This window comes from Melospiza melodia, chromosome 3 (genome assembly GCF_035770615.1).
Source record: "Melospiza melodia melodia isolate bMelMel2 chromosome 3, bMelMel2.pri, whole genome shotgun sequence".
In the NCBI taxonomy this organism is placed as follows: domain Eukaryota; kingdom Metazoa; phylum Chordata; class Aves; order Passeriformes; family Passerellidae; genus Melospiza; species Melospiza melodia.
In genome coordinates, this window is record NC_086196.1 from 113,343,919 (window position 1) to 113,365,201 (window position 21,283).

Here is a 21,283-nt window from a genome sequence, read left to right on the forward strand (position 1 = left end):
CCAGAGCAGCGATATTCTTTTTAAGTCCTTCACTGGTTTGGCTTTCACAGGCTCAAAAAGAAGCCAGGAGAGGTCACCCTTGGCCATGACAGGCCACAGCTACTCCCAGCAAAGAGACAAACCCACCCCTTCCAGTTTCATGGAGTTTTTATTAAAATATCATTTATAACTGGTACAGGTTGGCAGATGTTCTGTTCTTTCCCCAGAAGTGGCAGTGGAAGGGCCCAGAGAGAACAAACGTGGTGCCCACAAGGGCAGGTGGAGCCAGCACCGAGGGGTGACAGCCCCAGGGAAGAGGCAGAGAGAGCTGGGTCTCACCTTCTCCTGGGAGTGCAGGCTGGTGTTTAACGGGATAGCTGCTGCCACTACAGCCAGTCCTTTCCTAGGAACTGTAAAAATCCATGCCATTCTTGGTTCTGCTGTGAGGCCAGCTCCTGTTTGTGTGAGTGTTGTTAAAGCTCCTGCTGTGCTGCAGCAGCGCTGGCGCCGTGAGGAGCAGAGCAAGGACCGACACTCCTGGGGAGTCCTGGGGAGAACTCGGCTTGGGAGGCTCTGAAGAGAGTCAGGAATGGGGTCCACGCTCCAGGTGATGCCTCTTCTGCTCCTCAGGTGAGTGAAGGCACATCCCAGGTGCCTGCTGCTTTCATGGCCTGGGAAGCTTCTTTACTGCTGGAGACAGACCACACTGGGAAGCAAAGCAGCTCCAGAGTGAGCACACGAGGATGGTGCAGCAGCTTCTCTACCAGTAAACACTTCCTTGGCTCTGGAGCTGATGGCTGCTCCCTCAGAGTCCTGGAGCTCTCTGGGGACAACTCCACTGTCCCCAGGTCCATCAGAGCACCTGTGTCTTGCTCACACCTTGGGAAGAGCTCACTCATTCCCTTTGGGATTCCATCCAGTGGTATGGAGTTACTGCTGAAACCTTAAACAATATCCTACAACAGCCACATTGAGAAGTCTGAGTTCACTTACCATGTGTAACAAACCAAACAAAAGCAATAATTATGGAATTACAGGGTCACATTTTAATTCCTGAATTTTACAGTTCAGCATTAATATCACCACATGTATACAAATGGTGTAAAACAAGTACAGTGGTATCTTTAATACAAAATAAACTTCTGTTTTATGGAAAAAACTATACTTCATATCTACACAGACAGCCCATCTTTTCCAAACAAGAGCTAAAATTAAAACTAACTACAAAAATCTCCAAAACAGAGAAACTGCTTCAGTTTAAACTATTCCAGGAGAAATGGACCCATAACACGTATTACAAGTGATCTATGTGGTGGATTGCAGCTGGTTCCATCTTGAACATCTCTGACACAGTCGCTGGGAAATCTCCTCTCACTCAGTCATGATCTCAGATCACATATGGGCAAACTAACATTAAAATATTTACAGTTCATGTGCTGCTCTTGAAAATAAAACCTGGACTGTTTGCCTCTGTCACCTTGCCATGAACTCCCCTATTCCTGTCACAGTTCACTCACCTATGTGGAATGTGCTTTTGTGTTTTAAAAAAGCAGCTTTTGTACCACCCCAGGTTCAGGTGCTGCTTGTGGATTCCATCTCCAAGCCCTCAAGGTGTTCTCCTGGCAATAATCCTGTCTTGGTCCAAACTGCTTTGGTGTTAAATGCTGCTCAGTCCATCACTGTGAAAAACCTGGGAGTGTTTGTTATTCCCACCTCAAGCATGCAGCTCCCAAACAGAGGAACAGCTGCTCCAAGAGGAGCAGCCCTTGGGACACGTGGAGCACGCTGGAATTCAGGCCCTGCCCAAGCTGAGGGATGTGCTGAGTGCAGCCCCACCATGACACAAGCAGCTCCTGCAGAGCCTTGGGAAGCCTCTGCTCCTTGCCATGGATATTTCTGGACGTCTCACTGACAAAACAAGCAAAACCTTCCATTTTGAATCCAGCTTCCATTCTCTCCTCTTGGAAAATACAAATTAAAACTTCTTTGAACTGTTTTAAACAATTCAACATGCACTATAACTGCAGCGTCCCTCCCTCCAATCATGAGAAATGCAGTTTAGTTGGTAATAAATGGTCCCAAAATATGGATTGTTCTTATGCAAACAGAGTTAGTTTTCCCTTAAATTTTTTTTAAAAGAGGCATTGCTAAAAGAACACAACTGACAGCACCATTACAAAATTAAGATTACTGGGTTCAAAATTTAAGCTTGAATTTTTTTCCTAGTTCCGTTAAACAATGGGGAAACCCTGCAATATTTTTAAAAAAGTGTTACCATACCTTTCCCTCCCCCTTTCCCTCCCGACACCTGAGACTTTCCTTGCTGAGAAGCCATCATCCAGGTTCTGAGAATACTAACCCACCTTTTTTTTTTAAATTTTTCTTTTTTTTGACAGCCTGAATGGCAGACTCCTTACTTTCTAGAAAGACATTAAGTTCCTTGGAAGATTTGTGTTTACAGAACTAACCCTTTCTAGCTGATACACCGAGTTTCTTTTGCTACTCCTTGTATTATCTTATGTACTCATGGGAGAAAGCTTTCTGATTCAGATTTTTTTTAGCTCTTAAAACAGTTGCAGCATTTGAAACCCCGTAATAAAAGTTCTTATTCCAAAGTTTTGGTTTCTTTTATGAACCCAGACGAGGTCTTTTCCTTGGAGATGTCTCCTCCTCTTCATCATCATCTTCATCATCAGGATAATCCACTAGCCCAACTAGACTTCCCTGCCAATTAGAAAAGGAAAAAGGAAGTTTTTATATTGAAGAAGTACCTAGAAAGGTGCACATTTTGAACAAAACCTCCAGCCAACCCATCCAGGGTACTCCAGCCTTTGGCATTCCAAGTCTCATTTGTTTGGAAAATGGGTTTGAACCTCAAACTGCAAAATGTGCTGGAGCTTCCTCACTGCTCTGGGTCTGGATTGGGAATTGTTTAAAGACCACTTCCAGCCCAGTGGGACAGACACAAACTCCAGTGTGCAGGCTGACATCCCTTTGTGCTCAGCCTTAGGGTGGGCAATCACTCCCTGCTGCACTGTCCTGCAGTGCTCAGGAGCTCCGTGGCTGAGGATTCCAATAATGCCCAGCTCAGTCAGGCACCACCCAGGGCTCACTCACTGCATTTGCCTCCTCTAAAGCACTGGGCAATTCCCCAGCCACTAACAGAGGCACTAACAGAGCTCCCAAAAACCCCAATTTCCTGTGTACGTCAGACACAGAGCAGCAAGTGAGCAGCAACAAAAAGCAAAAACAGTGAAATGCAGAGGATGTGGGATGAGACTGCACCAACAGAGTCCAGTCCCACTGAGCCTCCCCGGAGCAGTGAGGGATTCACTGCAGGGCTCAGGGTGAATTCATCCCCCCAGGGAGGTGCAGCTGTTCCCCACAGAGTTCTCCCACCTTGGGGGCTGGCACTGCTGGGCTCAGGGCCGTGCTCTTGGAGGAGGAGCCGTTGGAGCTGGCTGGTGATGTCTGAGCTGCCACGGATTTGCTGTTTGCACCGTTCGCACCGTTGGCTGCGCTGGCTGAGTGGGAAAAAGTGAATTTGAATCCCCCAGCTGAAGTCCTTTTTGGAAGATTCTCTTTGTCTTCACTCTCCTTAGCTGAGGGACAAACATTGTCACACTTAGGTATCAGCTGCACACCAAGGAGTACAATCCACATCACAGTGCAATCGCAGGAGACAGCCAGCAGGGATTTTGGTTCCAATTCTGCTGCAATTCTCAGTTCCCCAACCAAGCCCATCCTGAGCCCACCAGCAGCAAACTGAGCAGGGCCTGGCTGCTGAGGGCACGGGGACGTGGCTCACCTGGAGCACACAGGCACATTCAGAGTCCTGCTTTTGGATACCATTTAAACTCCTTATTTAATCCTAAACTGGCTTGTGAAGACACATTGGGATGTCAAGACTCAATTACATGGAACACCCTGTGCTGGTGCTCGAGGTACAGAGCACAACCACGGGTGAGTGTGGGTGATACTGCCATGGAGCACTTCCAGTGCCAACAAGCTCAAACACAGTAAATACCTTTTTTAGTTTCCATAAATTTCTCATAGCTATCTGGAAAATCATCCTCCTGTTTTGACTTCTCAACTGGAGGTACAACAGCTTCGCCTTCTTCCTCTTCATCTTCATTGAACCACATTTCTTCATCCTCCTCCAAGGCTCTGGCATCCCTGCGGAATCTATTGCTACGCAATATGGATGGGACACTGTAAGAGACACACAGGGATCCCAGCTTGGCTGCTGCTTCAGGCTTCAGAAATGCCTCCAGAGCTTCAGAGGGAACTCAGTGCATTTGAGAGGGCAATGCAGCTCCAGCTCTGGTTCTGCCCTCACCCCAGACTCACCAACACCCCAGCTGATGATGAGCCTGACTGAATCCCAAATTAGAGTGACAGAGCAACATCTTGCTCTTCTCTTAGAGAGTCCCCTCTCTTCTCTAGAAACTCTCTAGTGTTAATTATTCCAATACTCTAGAGTTTTCTGACCATAACATTCATTCCACTGGCCAACATCAGCTCTGCTACACTTGGCCACAAGGAAAGGCAGATGGGGCTTTCCTCTAGTCCAAGAAGTTTTCACCAAGAACGAACCCCAACCCCAGTCCCAGCTCCTGCTGCCCTCTGGGAAAGGAAAAAGCAAGGAGCAGAGCAGAGCAGCAGGCCCTGCCAGGCTCAGGACACAGAAACTGAGACCTACCTGTTCAGCTTCTGGCTTTGTCGATCCTTTTCCTGCTCGTATTTTGTCTTCAGTCCCTTGAAGGTCTGAACATACTCAATAGATTCAAGTGCATTATAGAAGTTTTCAACTATATGTGCAATAAGGGACTTAATATCTTCCTGCAGAAGAACAAAACAGGGCTTCAGCCTCAAATGGGCACAAGCAGAAGTTCAGAAAGCTTTTGAGTTTACCTTGGAAAGTAACTGATTTCTTGCCCAGAGCCAAAGCATTATTGTACAACATTATACAAATGTGAAGCATGAAATCAGATTTACCCTTAATAAATAGATGAGATTGAGAAATAATTATAAGGCTCCCCATAGAAACAGACAATGGACCCAGCAGTGTCCCAACTGTAATTGTGACATTTCAGTTAAACAAAGATATTTTATGTAGGAGAGCTGTGCCCTGTCCTCCCCACAGGCTCCAGCTCCCTCCAGTCCTCAGCACCTACAGCAGCTCATATGGGACCAGGAACCTTTTAGTCAGTCTCTTACCCTATCAGGCAAACCCTACAATTCCTAATGTTCTTCTTGCTGGAAAAGACAGCAGCTACCATATCCTACAACTAAAAAAGCCACCCTTCACTTTCACAGACCACGAAGATTGCCAGCAAAGCCTCCCACCCATGAAGGCACTGGCAGCAGTGGCCCAGGAGCTGCTGCCAGTCCTGGTTTCCCAAGGGTGCCCCTGTGAGGGCTGCAGCTGCACTCACCACGCGGATGAACTCGAAGAGCTCGATGACAGCAGAGTTGAGCAGGTTGTAGCGAGTGCCGTTGTCCAGCAGGGCGTTGATCACGGGCTCAAAGAGGTTTCCCTTGGTGATGTAACGGTTGTAGAATTCATCCTTCAGCCCAATTATCCTCCTCATAAAGCGAAGAGCACCTGGGGGAAGAAAACTCAAGGAGTTAACAACCACATGCCTTGTGGAAAGAACTGAAACCCGTCATGTTACCCAGAGGAAGATGGGCCCCAGTCATGGACACATTTTGTGAAAAATCCTTTCCTTAGGATTTTTTCTCCTGAGAAGCTGAGAGGCCTCAGAAACAAAATGTAAACAATGGTTGTCTGCTGCTGTGGAATGCAACAGGTGCATCTTTGGCCTCATGTGGTTGTTTTTAATTAATGGCCAAACACAGTCCAGCTATCTCAGACTGTCTCAGTCAGTCACAAGATTCTATTATCATTCCATTCCTTTCTATTCCCTGCAAGCCTTCTGATGAAATAATTTCTTTTAGTAGAGTTTTAATATATCAGTTACTTTTAATATAATATATATCGTAAAATAATAAATCAGCCTTTTGAAACATGGAGCCAAGATTCTCATCTCTTCCCTCATCCTGGGACCCCTGTGAACACCACCACAGGCCCCCAAACCCAGAGCATTGCAATCTCACCCACACCCATTAACACAAACCCCAAGTGTACACTGAACACCTTCAACACAGCCCCACCATGCCTGGAGGAAGGAAATCACAACAGCTCCATACTCACACAAGGCCAGAAATGTGTGTTTTGAATTCATCAATACCAGCACTCTTCTTAGCAAATCTTTGTTCATAATGTAATTCTTGATGTGATATGTGTGGTGTTCCACACAGAAAGTAAGCAGCTCCAAAATTAAGGCAAGTAGTTGTGCTGTTTGGTAATTATCTGCAAGAAAAAGGAACAATTTCAACTTTCAGTTGCAAGGTTGTCTAGGAAAAGAAAATCCCACTAACTTAAAAACAGATGAAAATGTTCCTTCAGCTGCCAGTTATTTCAAGTGAATCAAACATACTTTTTTCTTCAGTAAAAAGTATTAAAAGAAAATATGGGCATGCCTAACTTTTTTTTTTTCTAATAGAGTACCATACACAGCACACAAGGCAAGTTTCAAAACTCAAAGTAAATTCAGACTTACCAGGACAAATTGTATTACTCTTAGTGGATCCAACTACTGCATCTGATAAAGAGAAAACAAAAAAAATCAGAAAAAGGTTTTCAAAGCACTGTCAAGATTTAAAAGATGGGAATAAACAATCAATTCTACCAAATAATCAGATTTTTCATCAGATCAAATGTTTGTGAGCTACAGGGACATAAACACACAGCAGGAATGCAGCCAGGTGAGACTTCTGTATTTAATTTATCTTAGTTTTAAATCCATCTAGGTGAAAATGTATAACCTAAACCTTAGGAATATGATATAGAATAAAAGCACCAATCCTAAATTTTTCAAATACTGCATTAAAATGAGTGCAGTCTAATTTACAGACACTGCATTTTAATTACAGACACTCTCTGCTCTACAGGAAGTATTTTTAAATACAATTAACAATTGTACATTAGCATGATTAACATCAAGGAAGTGCAGCAAGGACCAGCACTGTCAGTCACTGCCAAACACTACAGGCCTGAAAGGAAGAAAAAGAAAATGGACATATTCAGTACCTTTTTCACATTTATCCTCTGATGTATTGGCCAGAAGTGGAGCAGTGAGAACGTGCATACAATGGTTGTAGAAGAAATTGAGAAATTCACTCTTTTCTGTTTTCTAAAACAAAAATAACTCTATTAAACACTGGGATTTATACACAGGCTTTTAAATAAGAAATAACAGTAACACAGGAAACAGTCCATACAAAATTCTAGTGGCTCCTTCAGGTCTGCCTGTATAACTGTTGGGCCTGCAGGACTGTGTTCAAGGAAGATCAGTTTTTGCATTTTGGGAGAACTAACCAAGCTCACCATCACCAAAAGATCCCCACCATGCAAATATCTACTAAAAAAACATCAACTCAAAAAGCTTGACAAAACTTTTGTTAGTAAACACCTGCCCAATGGCCCAAAATGGAACCATTAAGCTTATTTCTGGCTTGTTTGAATTCAGTATCAGGGCAAACACAGAGAATGTCAGGTTTTCAGCTCTGCTGAGACAGTGCAGCATCTGTGCCCCCACACCTCCTTACATTGGCTGTGGCCAGCATGTTCTCTGGGTCAATCAGAGTTCTCAGCAGCCCCATTAACTGCACAGCTCCCCCCAGCTCCGGGTCTGTGTCACAGATCATCTGCTCAATCACCACGTTGATGAGGAGGATGTCCTGCAGAAAAATCCCAAACACACACACCACCCAAGTTAGACACAGTTTCAAGAGTGGAAAGTCATTTCCATAGTCTCTGTAATTTTTTGAAGACAATTTTAAATTAAACTGAAGAATTGAGAGTTGCATTTGGATACAGAAATTCTGGCAAGCACAACCCTCCACACTTACAACTCTTGTTAGCCAGAGTTCCAAAACTGTAAACCCATACAACAGCAACATGCTCAGAGATGTCTGTATATTAAACCTACTTTTTCCTGTACTTCTAGAGGTTTGTTTTGCTGTTTTATTTGTTTCCTCCTTGCCCAAACACTCAACAAACTGCAAACCACTGGGACTTACATCATCACTCTGCTGGGCCTCTTGCATCACAAATTCTCGGACCATGGATGGGCTAAATTCTACTAGATAAGAAAATATATCTGTAGCAGCAGATCTAACTTGCAGATCATCCATTCCCTAATAGAGAGAAAAATTGATTAGCAAGAAAAAATTAAGTTGGTATTTATTATCAAGTAAAGCTGAAAGTAATAGGTAATTTTAAGTTTAGGGAACATCTCATTACCAGAGTTTCTATGAGAAGCACAGTAATAGGGTTACAGAAAAACAACAATAAACCAGCAAAATGAATTGCAATGTTCAGGCAGCAACAGCTGCTCCAACCACAGGAGTGAAAGAAATTCTGTTTTCCCACTGCTGATTAGGACAGATTAATCTGCTAACGACAGGATTATGGGATCTTTTGGGAGGAACCAGCCAACAGTTCAAGATTATCTAAAAATACTTCTTGGGCCCTGGGCCAGCAAAAACCACAACAACAATCCAGCTGCACAAAGAGCCTCTGCCAGTTTTTACACCCTCCTTGTCCCAGGGACTGTGCTGATCACAGAGTGAGAACACCCAGAGCAGCCAGGTACCTCAGAGCTGGGGCAGCCTCTGTACTGGGAATGCTCCAATCAACTCCCACTCCCAAGAGAACAAAACTGACACTGAGGGGCTCAGCAGAGCCAAAACTGCCTCAGTGGCTGCAGCTCTTCTACTTGCTTAAAATCAGCTTGAAGTTTCACTCACCATTACAATTTCAAGAGCTGGAAGAATTCCCAACTTTGCCAAAGTTTTGAAAAACGCATCTCTATTCTGAGGTTGTAACGTCTGAGAAAAGGCGCAGAATTCCTTGAAGAAGTTCACCTGTCACACAGGGAAAGGGAATTCGAGCATTTGGGTCAGAAAACTCTCTGAAAGGATCAAACAGTCACATTTTGGGGCAGAGTTTGTGTACAGAAATCCCTCAGGGACTGCAGGAGAGTTTCCCTCTGACCCAGAGCCCTGGAGGCAGCACAAGGGCTGGCACTCACCAGTTCACACCGTTTGTCATCGTCTGTAGCTTCGTCTGTCAATTGTGCAAAAACTTCTGATAAAAACTTCTCGTCTTCCTGTGTAACACACAAAAGGAACACACCTTACACAGAGCCTCTGGGAAACAACTTCCACCCCTAAGGGAGCCCTGCAGAAAGTCCAGCTCTCCATCCAATTCATCCCAAAGAGACAAATGCCAGAGCACACATCCAGTGGGATCTCTCCCAGGGCACTGTTTCAGCATTCCCTCTGAGCAGCAGCAGCAGCTCCAGAAGAGCAAAGCCAGGTGAAGCTGAGCTCAGTGATGGTCCCTAAAACTGCAACTACAAAGGGACAGCCAAGGGACAGCTTTGCAGCCATGTCCCCAGTACCTTACTGACAATAAAACAACCTCTCCCACATGCTCTGCTTTGCCAAGCTGGGAAACTTTATGGACTATTACTGGGTTTTCACATTCACATCCTCTGTTACCAAGAGATATTTCAGCATATACAGGAATACCTCACTTCTTGCAAAGCATTTCAGTTACCCCAAAAGATCAAGAGGTACTCAAAACCCAGGGTGAACATCAGCATCTCTGAAGGGTTCAGACACTTTCTGTCCTTTCACATTGAAAATTCAATGTTCTCTCAAATTCAAATGTTTCTGTTACCTTATAAAGACAATATAAATCTGACAGCAAACAGTAACATGCTACAGCTGTACAAAATTTTGCATCACTGAATCACTTCAACTCAAACTCGTGCATTGAACAAAAATGAACAGAACAGCAGCATTCCAAAAAATATACATGAACTTTACATTGCATAACAGAGAGTGTGCTTACCTCTCTATTTTGCTGTGTGCTGTCACTAAAATCTGTCTGCTTTATTACAGTAACAATACAGAATTTTTACAGTTACAGAAATGCCAACCAAAAACTGGCAAAAAAACCCTTTTCCTGACAATTTTCAAATGTGGGGATAGAAGTGCTTTACAAACAAATGATACCTGGAATCAACATCACAGGGAGTGCAACATACACAGATTTAGTAGTTTATTTTAAGCTTTGCTGGCTTAAACAGCTTAATTAAGCCTGGTACAAAAAAAAACCCCAAAGCACACTACAATCAACAGCAGATAGAGTAGGAAATCCCTACAGTGCTAGCTGAGCACAGAAACATCTCCTGCCTGTCTAGGGCTGCTGTGTCCTGAAGCAGGGGATGGATGGAAGGATGGATGGATGGAGGTTCCTTTCCCACATGGCAGCCCCAGCAGCAGCACTGGGCTCTGGTGCTCTGTGGCACGTACAAAGGAGCTTTGCTGCCTGGCAAACCCAATCTGCTGCTGCTCCTCTAAACTGCCTCCTCCAGGGAGCTTTGCCAGTGTATTTAGGGTAACAGGACGTCCTATGTGTTCCCCAAACCCAAAGGAGATTTGGAGTTCTTGTGCCCAACAAGCTGATTTGCACCACAGGCCTGTGAAAGCACTCCTGGACCTCAGGTCCCCACGAGCTCAAGTGGGAATTTTCCTCAAGTGGGAATTTTCCTCAAGTGTGCTGTAACATCTTTTCCATTTGTGCTTCTTCTCAACCTGTAATTCTCAAGGGTCAGCATTATCTGTAAATCACCACACATCTCATTTACAGGCTACAGAATCAGCAGGCAAACCTGGGTGCACATACTCCATCTATGATGGCAAACCCAGCAAGGAACTGTCAGAGAATTTCAGAACCTTCTGCAAGGAGTACTCCAGGTAACAGCAAATCTGAGTTCTCTGTTACTGCACAATTAAATATTCAGTACTACAGAGCCCCAATGAAAAAAAAAACCTCTATACTTAAAAATCTCTAAATGCAAACAGGACTGTGGTGTCAGGAGCATAATACTGAATTTATTTTTAGTTTTTGAAAATATATGCAAAAGAATTTAAAGGAAAATCTTTAACACAGAGTTAATAATTTCGCAAGAGATTTAATTTTTTGTTTCTTTCTGCTATTAAGCCACAAAAATAGTAGAAAGAAGCCAAACAGCATACTCATGAAATTCTCTGGAATTACTGTTTTATTTTCCAGTCCTTTATTGAACCCTTCACCATATTTCACCCATATCTGAACTCATTAACTTATTCAATATGGATGTTATGGATGTCCAGTGCCCCTTTCTCTCCACCATTTTTACTCCCTTCCTCTTTTCCTCAACTCTTGGTGTTTCACAGAGCCTCTCCACAAGAGTATGGGGTGAGTATGTGATGTACCCTACACAAATGGACCATTTTTGGACACAGATAAACAGAACAAAGCCACCTGGGTACCCATGAATTTGCACAACATGGCAGCAACTGAAAACCCCAAAATGCCATGAATTCACCCAGCTCTTCACTGAGGCTCCTTCCAGGGTCCCAAACACCTTGGAGCCTCTTCTGCCTACAAAGTGTGCAGGACAGTTTTCCATTAAGTAACAGCTAGGTTATTTATTAATTAATACTTCTGGATATCTCTATGAAAAAAAACCCCAGCAACCAGTTACCTACTCTTTAAGACAACAGGAACATATGAAATTAGTACCATGATGAAACAGCAGTGCAACAGGAATGGTTCTGAACATGCTCTTTAGAATCACAGATCCAGAATTTGTCACAAAACCAGCACAATGTCCCTAATACAGAATACAACAAGTTTCCTGTTCTCTAAATACCTACACAAACTTGACCAAAAATTGTATATTGCTTGGGAATCAAGGAGAAAAATCTTCAGCTTTACAACCCATTAAAAATATTATTATACTCACCTGAAATGTACCTCTTCAAAATACAAAATCAAAGGTATCAGAGAGCAGGGCAAACATTCAAAACATTGTGCAAATGATGTGTGTGATTAACTGCAATCCATTTTGAAACTACAGCTACAGGTATCTACAAACAATCCATCCAGACCATATGAAGAACCACTTACCTGCAACATACTGACAATCTCAACTTTGTTGAAGAAAATAAAGGAAGTGAGGGTAGAAAGAAAATTCTCTTCAAAAACAGATGGTGTCGGGAGGATGATGTCCTGAATATACTGTACCCTGTAAGTCTGGTGGATTTTTTGCCTGAGTTCAGAGTCTGTAATAGGAATAACCTCCTTAAATTTTGCTGTTTTGGTCAAGAACTCCCTGTGCCGTTTTGGCTGAGCCAAAGAAGGATCATACTCCAGGCATCCAACCACATCCATGATGCACTCGTCAGAGAACATCACCTCAAACAGAGTTGCTTTGTTGAGGAACAAAATCCCTCGAATAATTTCGTACAAATGATGCAAACCTTCCGTGTTCTCTAAATTCTCACAGACTTGGAAAAGCTGCAGCAGTTTTTTAATGTAGCCCTCGTTCTCCAAGGCCAGGGCCAGCTTTTCCCTGCGGATGGGTGAGGAAAGAACAGAGGTAACTAGGTCAGCAATCTCTTCAAGTTTGTTGAGTTCACAAGTAGGAAGGTCAATCAGAGGACTGGTTTCAGGCATCTCCTCGATGTGTTCCTCTTCTGACTCTATCAGGTCCTGCGTGACTTCCACTGAAGGATCCTTACCCTGAACCTGAGGAAGAGTGCACACAGTTACTGTCTGATCCCAAAAATGAGCAGGTCAGGAAGCAAAGTAACAACACATCCCAGCTGCAGTGGGATCTGAGCTCTCTTACAGCACATTTGCAGGTCCACAGCACCCCAACAAGCTGCTTCTTCCTCTACCTGAGGCCAGCTGGGAGAAGGACAAGTAAAGCCTGGAACTCTGGCAGTCCCTTTCTAATAAACACAATCACACCAACGGCCCCAGAACACCGACCACCTGAGTCTCACCATTACAGGGATTTTACCAAGGCCTGACATTCAGTCATGAGAATAACAGCTGGTGCTCTAAGCAGGGGCAATTTAAGACCTTGCACAGAAAAGAACAAATATTTGCTTGCTTTACAAGCAGGTTTGAAAAGGATGCACAAATACATCAAGTCACAGAGACACTAAAACACCTGGAAAAACAGCATGTTTCAATTTACTGTACCTGGCAGATTTTTTCCCAAATTTCATCACAGCCAGCTTTTTCTTGGAAACTCAGTGCTAAATCATAGTTCTCTGCTTCTGACCAAACAATCAGGGTGTCCTGTTTGAGATAAAACCAAGAAAGTTAATAAATTGTTTCTGAAACAGGTCTGCAGTACATATTAACCTCTACTCCTTTAAAGCCAATGTCTACAAAAGAAATAAATTTAAAGTTACATTTGTCAAAAAACCAATAAAACGCTAAAATATTATCTAACCCATTCTGCCATACATGAACTTACTTTCTTGTTATTTTATGACCACTACCTAAGACAAACCACATTTAAAGATACTATTTTTCATATCCAAGTCACTTATGATGGCATTTTTCTGCAAGATACATTTTTTGAGACAACAGCCTTGAAATGGGAATGCACACACTAGATTAAGAAAACCTACAATATAACAGGTTAAGTATTTTCATATTCAGTAAGATTAAAACAAATCCTCCAAGATTTCAGTTTTTCCCTCAGAAAGTGTTTATATCTAAGTGAGACATAATGCCTAGTTAACGTTCAAATATTCCTTTCTGAATTAAAAGCCTTACAGCCCAAATAATACAAAACTCCCAGGTTCTTACTGAAGTTACAACCATCTTGCCAGTTATTGACATTTGAGCCAGGTTTTTCTTCTGTTACTATTGTCTCCATCAATTCCATTTGTGCACTTGCACAGCAGACCTGGAAGTTTTGATGGAATTTCTGAACAGGCTAAAATGGTTTTGGCAGAGGCTTTATTAGGACACTTGCTGCTGTCTTGTAAGGGATGCAAGTCTGTACTTCAACTTCATATATTCAGTTGAATATTTATTCAAGGCAATACAGACTGGTTGTGGTTTAACCCAGCTGCCAAGGAAGTCCCACAGAGCTGCTCATTCACTTCCTCCCACCACTGGGATGGGAAGGAGAATCAGGACAAGGTGAAAGTTCTGTTCTTGAGGTAAGAACTGTTTCAAAAATGAAATAAAGTCAAATATAATGAGCTATTATAATAGTTACAGCAAAAAAAGGAAGGGGAAGAAAGGAATAAACCCTGACAGGTAAGTGATGCTCAGCACCACCTGAGCAGTGATTGACCCCTCCTGGCCACCCCCCAGTTTATCCCTGTTATCCCAGTATGGAACATCCCTCTGGCCAGCTCAGCTGTCCTGGCCAGGTCCCTCACAGCTCCCTGGGCAGCTCCTCAGAGCCAGAGCACGGGGAACTCACCAGTCCTTGCCTGAAGGGAAGCCCTGCTCAGCACCAACTACAGCATCCCTGTGCTGTCAGTGTCATTGTCACCCTAAACCCAACCACAGCACTGCACCAGCTGCTGGCATGGAATCAACTCTGTCCTAGAGAACAGTTCCCCATCCTACAGCAAACTCATCTTCATATAAAAATATCCAAACTGAGCAGCTCTCTGCTAACTATCCAGAATATTTGATGAACTCCAGAAAACTGTTCAACATTCCAAGTCTGACTTCCACAGTTACCACATATTTTTAAATATTGAAGTGTTTTTTAAACACTAGCAAGCTTTTGCTTAATGGTCAGTAAGGTTATTAATTCCCACATTTACAACATTCAATATTCACCACACAACTCATCAAGGCTGGTTAAGTCTTTAGACCACTTTTAGTGAACACAAAACATTAAGAGTGGCATCTTTAAGCTCAGTAAGGAAACCCAAAGAAACACCTGATGATATTCCTTAGGAAGCTTCAGGGGCAGTAAGTTTGTAAATGCATTATCTGGGCTTACACAGGTCAGGGAACACTCCTCTACTTCCAGCTGTGAGGGGACTGACATCTGGGAAGGACTGCTGGCATGGGACAGCAGGTTCCCTCTCCATCAGCAGCTATTTGGAGAACACACATCTGTCTCAACAAACACAACTCCCAGCTGCCACAGCTACCACTGGAACATCAGTGAACATCAGCAGCACTGATACAGCATTAATTCTTCATTTCTACAGCAATCCTAATTCCTCAATACCCATGGGGAGTTGTATCTTGGGGGTTTTGGCTTTGCCCTTTTTTTTCTTTGAAAATAAAGTTAAGAATAACATCACCGTTGACAAATGCCTACCAATAGATCCATTTCCTTCTCCCAAAATAATAACAGGGCACACTAAAGACAATGGAATTTGCACAGACAATTTTTTCCTTTCTTACTAATTTTTACACATTTCTTTAGAGAAAAAGGTTCCCTGTTGTGGATAGAACAGGATTCAATGAGTGAACAGAGTTCACTGTGGTTTCAGCACTGTTGTGAGTTGTTTATTTGTATTACAGTGTCCTATATTACACTTGCACTTTTCTCCTACAGAGAAATACCAATAGGGAGCCTCTCTGCTGTCAGGCTCCACTCACAGCTGGTCCAAGCTCTTGGAGCTGATATGGTTTTCATTCCCAGCTGTCCCCCCTCATCTCCAGCCCAGGACCTCTGGATCTCTGTATTTACCTTGTGCCATTTCACAGTCAACAACTCAACTGGGCTTCAAGGGAAAAATAATAATTGTCAACTGCATGCATTGAAAAGCTTCATCAGCTCCCTGATCTGGGTCTCGTTCAGAGATTAATAAAACAACAATTCTTAAGTACAATTTGAAGGCTGCTACAGAATTCCAAATCTGAAATGTTTACCTTGAAACATTCTGTGCAAGTGCTGATGCCCTGACACTCAAAATCAATGCACTGCAGGTAAGCTGAGCCTCAGAGGTGCTCCACTGAACAAAGAAGGACACACACACTCAGCAGCCCTATTCCATAGCCCAGGATGATTCAAGTAAGAGAATTAAAGCAGTAACTTAAAATGACTCCAGGCACCCAGGGACTGCAGTCAAAAATTTGTGAAAATTCTCCAGTTCCTGAATGGTACTTGTTACAATCTGTACTGCCCACACAAAGCAGAAGTTATATAAGCTTTTCCAAAAATATTTCAGAAAGACTGAAAGATGGTTTCAACAGAAAATAATTGTCCAAAACCAATATAAGACGTACTCATCTGGCACACACTTCCTGCATGACCTCAGACAACCCACAAAGAGCAGACAGACAGACAGACACCTTCCAGGCCAGGCTCCACCACTCCCACCTGCTCAGAGGCCATGCTGCTCCATCCATGAGCAATAGCAACGTTCCTTAATTCACTCAAGCACCATAAAGGCAAGAGAGATTAATTCTGAACAAAAACTGAAACTGAGAGCTGTTCAAACCCTTCTCCAGTGCTGGTGTGCACAGTGCCTGCTCCTCCACCCCTCCATGTTCCTGCACCACATCCCCATGCCAGGAGCAGTGTGGGGAACACGTGGGGATGAAACGAATCCAGCAGGAAGACATGTTTCAACTGACTCACACATCCAACCTGCCTCTGGATGAACCAGGAGTGAAGAAACCCTCTGGCAACTGCTGGGGCTGGCTTCAACAGCACCCCTGCAAATGTGATAAATCCTGGCCACCAGGAACTCCTAGTCTGCCTTGAGCAAAGCGTTCTGTGGTCACACAGTGATGGAAACTCTGGCAAAGACAGGATCTGCACACGAGCTCCATCTCAGAGCTGCAAACAGAGCACACCCAAGCAAAGGTAACAGCAGAAGGCAGCACTCCCTGTAAGGATTTCTGCAGCAGCTCCATTTCCTCAGCCATGGACTGGCTCTCCTGCCAGCTCTGCCAAGGAACAGTAACCTCAAGCAGAGGCTGAAACATCACATGGGTGTGGTGGAACCTTTAAAAGCACTCCTGCCAGAGCCTCCAGAACACATCTGAGCCTGCCCTCTGGCTAACGAGGGGTGTCCAGCAGAGGTGTGTAACTCCCAAAGCCTGTGCCCCAAAATCCAGGGGGACCTGAAGCTCTCCAGGCTCTCATGTTTCTGTATTCATCTAACTAGAGATAATTTACATTGTATGCTGAGCAGCTTGGCACCTGTCTGACCCATCCAAGCTGAATTTCCCTAGAGAAAGGGAAAGTTGTGATGACAGAGTGCCCAACACCTGGGCAGAATGAACTCCCCAGGAACCACAAACAGGACTGGAGCAGGAGGTAACAGGACTGTCCTGTTTGTGGTTAGTCAACAGCTCCAGCACGACTTGGCACTAACACTGCAATACTGGAAGTCACAGACTGATGCACAGCACCGAAAAATCAGTGCTGGTTTCCTTTTTTCACAGGACGCTGTTATGCAAACCACAATGAAGAGTTAAGCACCCTCTGAGTCCAGTCAAGTCATTTACATGACAGATGTGCAGGCAGGGCATGCTTCTTTTCCATCCAGCTACACCACCCTGCAGCCTTCCCCAAATCCAAGGCCATCAGCTCCCCAGATCCAAGGCCATCAGCTCCCCAGATCCAAGGCCATCAGCTCCCCAAAGCCAAGGCCATCAGCTCCCCAGAGCCAAGGCCATCATCTCCCCAGATCCAAGGCCATCAGCTCCCCAAAGCCAAGGCCATCAGCTCCCCAAAGCCAAGGCCATCATCTCCCCAGATCCAAGGCCATCAGCTCCCCAGATCCAAGGCCATCAGCTCCCCAAAGCCAAGGCCATCAGCTCCCCAAAGCCAAGGCCATCAGCTCCCCAAAGCCAAGGCCATCAGCTCCCCAAATCCAAGGCCATCAGCACCCCAGATGCAAGGCCATCAGCACCCCAGATGCAAGGCCATCAGCTCCCCAGATGCAAGGCCATCAGCTCCCCAGATCCAAGGCCATCAGCTCCCCAGATCCAAGGCCATCAGCTCCCCAGATCCAAGGCCATCAGCTCCCCAGATCCAAGGCCATCAGCTCCCCAGATCCAAGGCCATCAGCTCGAGGACAATGCTCTGGGTCAGCTAAAAGCTGCACAAGGTTGTACAAACCTTAAGGAGCAAACAGTGAGGAAAAAGCCTTCTGCCACATGAACACAAAAGTGTAAGTATCAGAAATAAAGCCAGCCAAAATAAACCTCAGCTCGAGTGTTTCTAAACTATGATCTACCTTTTCCACAAGAAAAATGGTAACAGAAGTTACCTAAGTCACTTAAAACTGCTACCATTTAAGTAAAAAAGGCCTACAATTAACCAGTTGTAGTTTCAGGAAGTTGGGTGTGAAGGGAAGCATTTTAAAACTTTACAGCATCAAAATCTGCATTTATATTTCACTATGTATAGGTTTCCTGCAGTAAACAGGAAGCAGTTCAAGACTCTTGGCTTCTGGAGCTCTGCAGAGCTCCTTGCTCAGCATGGCCCCCCAAGGAAAGCCTCCAGCCACCAACCCCTAACCAGTGAAGACAGAAGCCACAGACAGCAAACAGCCCCTGGAAAGGCTGGCCCAAAGCTCCACCTCACTCCTAACCCACAGGGAGCCAACCCATGTCCACAAGATAACAAAGTCTCCTTCTCACATTCTCACACTGTAACTTGTCACTATAACAGAACCCTCAAAGATGTGTCCCTCTGTGACTTAGGAAGAACAAAATTACTTTTCTACAGAGCTGAAACACTCCTGGATACCATAAGGATAAAGAACAAGTATCAGCCACTGAAGGAACAGAGACTCTACTGTAGAACAAAGGAGCAGAGAGAAAAAACTCCAGAAAACCCATGAGAACAATGCAGGCAGAGACATCAAAAATGCATGCTGAAAAAGGGAAAACAATAAAAGCAGAAGAGATTCAGTAAGCTGATTTTTTTCAGTGGATGAAACAAAAATAACCTATTAACAGAGCTCCCAAGTGTTTTACTTTGTCTTGCAGGAGGTTTACTCCTAGGAAAGGCAACTCTCACCATGGCTTGTGGCCTTACCCAGGACAGCAGGAGCCTTCAGGGCTAAAAATAAAAACTAAACAGCAACAACAAAGAAAGGAGTCCCACAAAGACAAATTCCTTCATGTTATTTCCAGAAAAAGAACTCAATAAATAAATAAATACACTTCAACAGATCTGGTCAAAGTTTTGCCTCTCTAATTTTGCAATTATTTCAGATAGCCTAGCATGAGAGACAAAAGTTACACATACATGTTTCCAACTATCCTTCCTGTAATGATTTCAATATTTCTCCAAATTGCACATATTATCTTCAAAGCCTAAAGTCCAAAATGTATTTTTCTAGAAGACCCACATAATAATTTCTAGAAGGCAAAGTGATCAGCACCCAGAGGCTTCTCAGCAATTTTTTCACCTCTAAAAAACACCTATAAATTTTTTTCACCTATAAAAACCACCCTCAATAACTGCATGTCCTCCTGCTTTTCCTTTTTCCTGAAAAAATGCAATTACTCCAAGCACAAAACAATTCCTCAGCACCAGCAACCAGAGATAGTAAAGCCTAGCAATAATACTTGCCTGCTGTTTTTGATATGCAGTATTTGGATTTATCTTCGATTCTAACAGTAGTGAACCTGAAAAAGGTATGAAGAGAGATTTACTGAATCCAACAAAACAAACATCTCCACACATCTCACACCACTGCCCACGTGCCAGCCAACAGACTCTCAGCTTAATCCAAATCTCACAGAAAATCCACAAGAACCGCCTCCTTTAAATATAATTTCCTAAAATAAGCCAGGTAAGACAAAATTCAACAGAAATATCTCTAGTAAAATACATTTTTCTCCTTTATTTTAGTAGAAAATCCACTGTAGCACTCCTTTCTCCTGAAATCTGGTGCAAGAACCAGCTATTTTGATGGAATTTTAGGCCAACTATAGAAATTCCAGCGGGTAATGTGGTGCCCAGCATAAAAATGTTTTTGTCCAGAGCAGCCACGTGGGCCACTTGCTTTGACTCCCTTCAGCTGCCCTTCAGAAGTGAATCACCCAGCTACTATAAACGCAGGGACTTCATCTTGTGTATGCAAGCAGTGTATGTCTCCTGGCAACAGCTCCGGAGCAATTTATACCAGTCTTAGGTGGTTTATTTAGCACATTAGCACCTGTCGGCTGACAAAGTGGGCAGCACGTACCTCCCCCCTCTAAAAAAGACCCTTTAAGGTGACTTTAAAGTGCAATAAAACACAAGGGATGCCACCCGACTGGAACACAAGCAGGGAATTCCTGAGGAGAAAAAGAGCGACAAACAAACAACTTTTTTTTTTTTTTTTTTTTTTTTTTTTTTTTTTTTTTCACAGCGGTAAGGAAGGGAGGAAAAGAGCATCGGAAAAGCAAAGGATATTGATGTGAAAGAGAACAAAATGTCCTCACATGTCACGGCTTCAGCTCTGCTCGGGCCGAGGAGCTGCAGCTGGCTGGGTAACAGCGTGGAGCTGGGTCAGGGAGGTTTAGGATGGATATCAGGGAAAGGTTCTCCCCCAAAGGGGGGTCGGGCACTGCCCAGGCTCCCGGGGAATAGTCCCGAGGCTGCCAGAGCTGCAGGAGAGCCTGGATAACGCTCTCAGGGACACGGTGGGATTGTTGGGAGCCCCGTGCAGGGCAAGGAGATGGACTTTGATGATCCCGATGGGTCCCTTCCAGCTCAGCATATTCCAAAATTCTATCAGCTGGGAGGGGGAAAGTCTTAAGACCACGGTAGCAAACGCTGCTGTGGCTTGTGTGGTAAGGAAACTTCACACGATCCGCAAGATAAGGGAAGGCACGGAGAGTGGAAATAATAACAATAACAACAATAATCCTCTGGGGTGTCCCAAGGGAAGGCACCACCAGCCGAGCCCGGCGATGGTGGGGGGCGGCCCCGGCGGTCGGGGCCCGGAGCCGGGCGTGGGGCGAGGGGAAGCGGCCTGGGCAGCCCCGGCCACGCTCTCACCGTCCGACTCGGCGCGCACCAGCAGCGACATCCCCTTCAGCCGCTCCACGTAGCTGGAGGAGACGTGCCCGGTGCCCCTGTCGTCCCATTGCCGATCCTCGTTGAGCGTGTAGACCTTCACCCGCCGGCGGGTGTCCGACATGGTGCAGCCCCGGGCCCGCTCCGCCTCCGCGGGGGCGATGGAGCGAGGGCGCCGGGGAGCAAGCGGGGCCGCCGGGCCGCTCAGGGGCACCGCGGGGCCTTTAGCGCGCCGCTTCCCATGGCGAGTCAGCGCCGCCGCGCCCCGGCCCGGGCCTCGCTGGCGCCGCTCCGCCTCAGCAGCTACTACAGCGCCGCCGCCATCTTGTAACCCGGCTCGGGCCGCCTTTCTCTTCCTCCCC

The 21,283-nt window shown here is 44.8% G+C and overlaps 1 protein-coding gene across 3 annotated transcripts; it reads right to left on the reverse strand.

The window, feature by feature from the left end:
• Positions 1 to 1,002: 1,002 nt before the first annotated feature.
• On the reverse strand, positions 1,003 to 21,138 carry PPP4R3B (protein phosphatase 4 regulatory subunit 3B). Of its 3 annotated transcripts, none has more exons than XM_063152761.1 (16): positions 20,904 to 21,138; positions 19,488 to 19,543; positions 13,157 to 13,255; positions 12,074 to 12,694; positions 9,141 to 9,218; positions 8,857 to 8,973; positions 8,128 to 8,244; positions 7,654 to 7,785; positions 7,136 to 7,238; positions 6,606 to 6,647; positions 6,197 to 6,355; positions 5,418 to 5,587; positions 4,682 to 4,821; positions 4,007 to 4,170; positions 3,379 to 3,581; positions 1,003 to 2,703 (listed from the first exon to the last, which is right to left on the reverse strand). In XM_063152761.1, the coding sequence occupies exons 1-16, from the start codon at positions 21,043 to 21,045 to the stop codon at positions 2,608 to 2,610; spliced, it is 2,439 nt and encodes an 812-aa protein (XP_063008831.1). In that variant the 5' UTR covers positions 21,046 to 21,138; the 3' UTR covers positions 1,003 to 2,607. The 3 variants fall into 3 exon arrangements, with proteins under 3 accessions (XP_063008831.1, XP_063008833.1, XP_063008830.1); XM_063152763.1 differs by having other exon boundaries at positions 3,379 to 3,503; positions 4,007 to 4,191; positions 20,904 to 21,135; XM_063152760.1 differs by having other exon boundaries at positions 4,007 to 4,191; positions 20,904 to 21,131.
• Positions 21,139 to 21,283: the final 145 nt, after the last annotated feature.

Bases quoted from the DNA above. Each gene is read 5' to 3' on its own strand.
- PPP4R3B (XM_063152760.1), bottom strand. From the start codon at position 21,045: ATGTCGGACACCCGCCGGCGGGTGAAGGTCTACACGCTCAACGAGGAT. The intron at 9,219-12,073 runs GTAAGTGGTTCT...TGTGTTACACAG, and splicing joins AGATTGTCAGTATGTTGCAG to GAAGACGAGAAGTTTTTATC. The intron at 7,786-8,127 runs GTAAGTCCCAGT...ATTTTTCTGCAG, and splicing joins AGGCCCAGCAGAGTGATGAT to GACATCCTCCTCATCAACGT.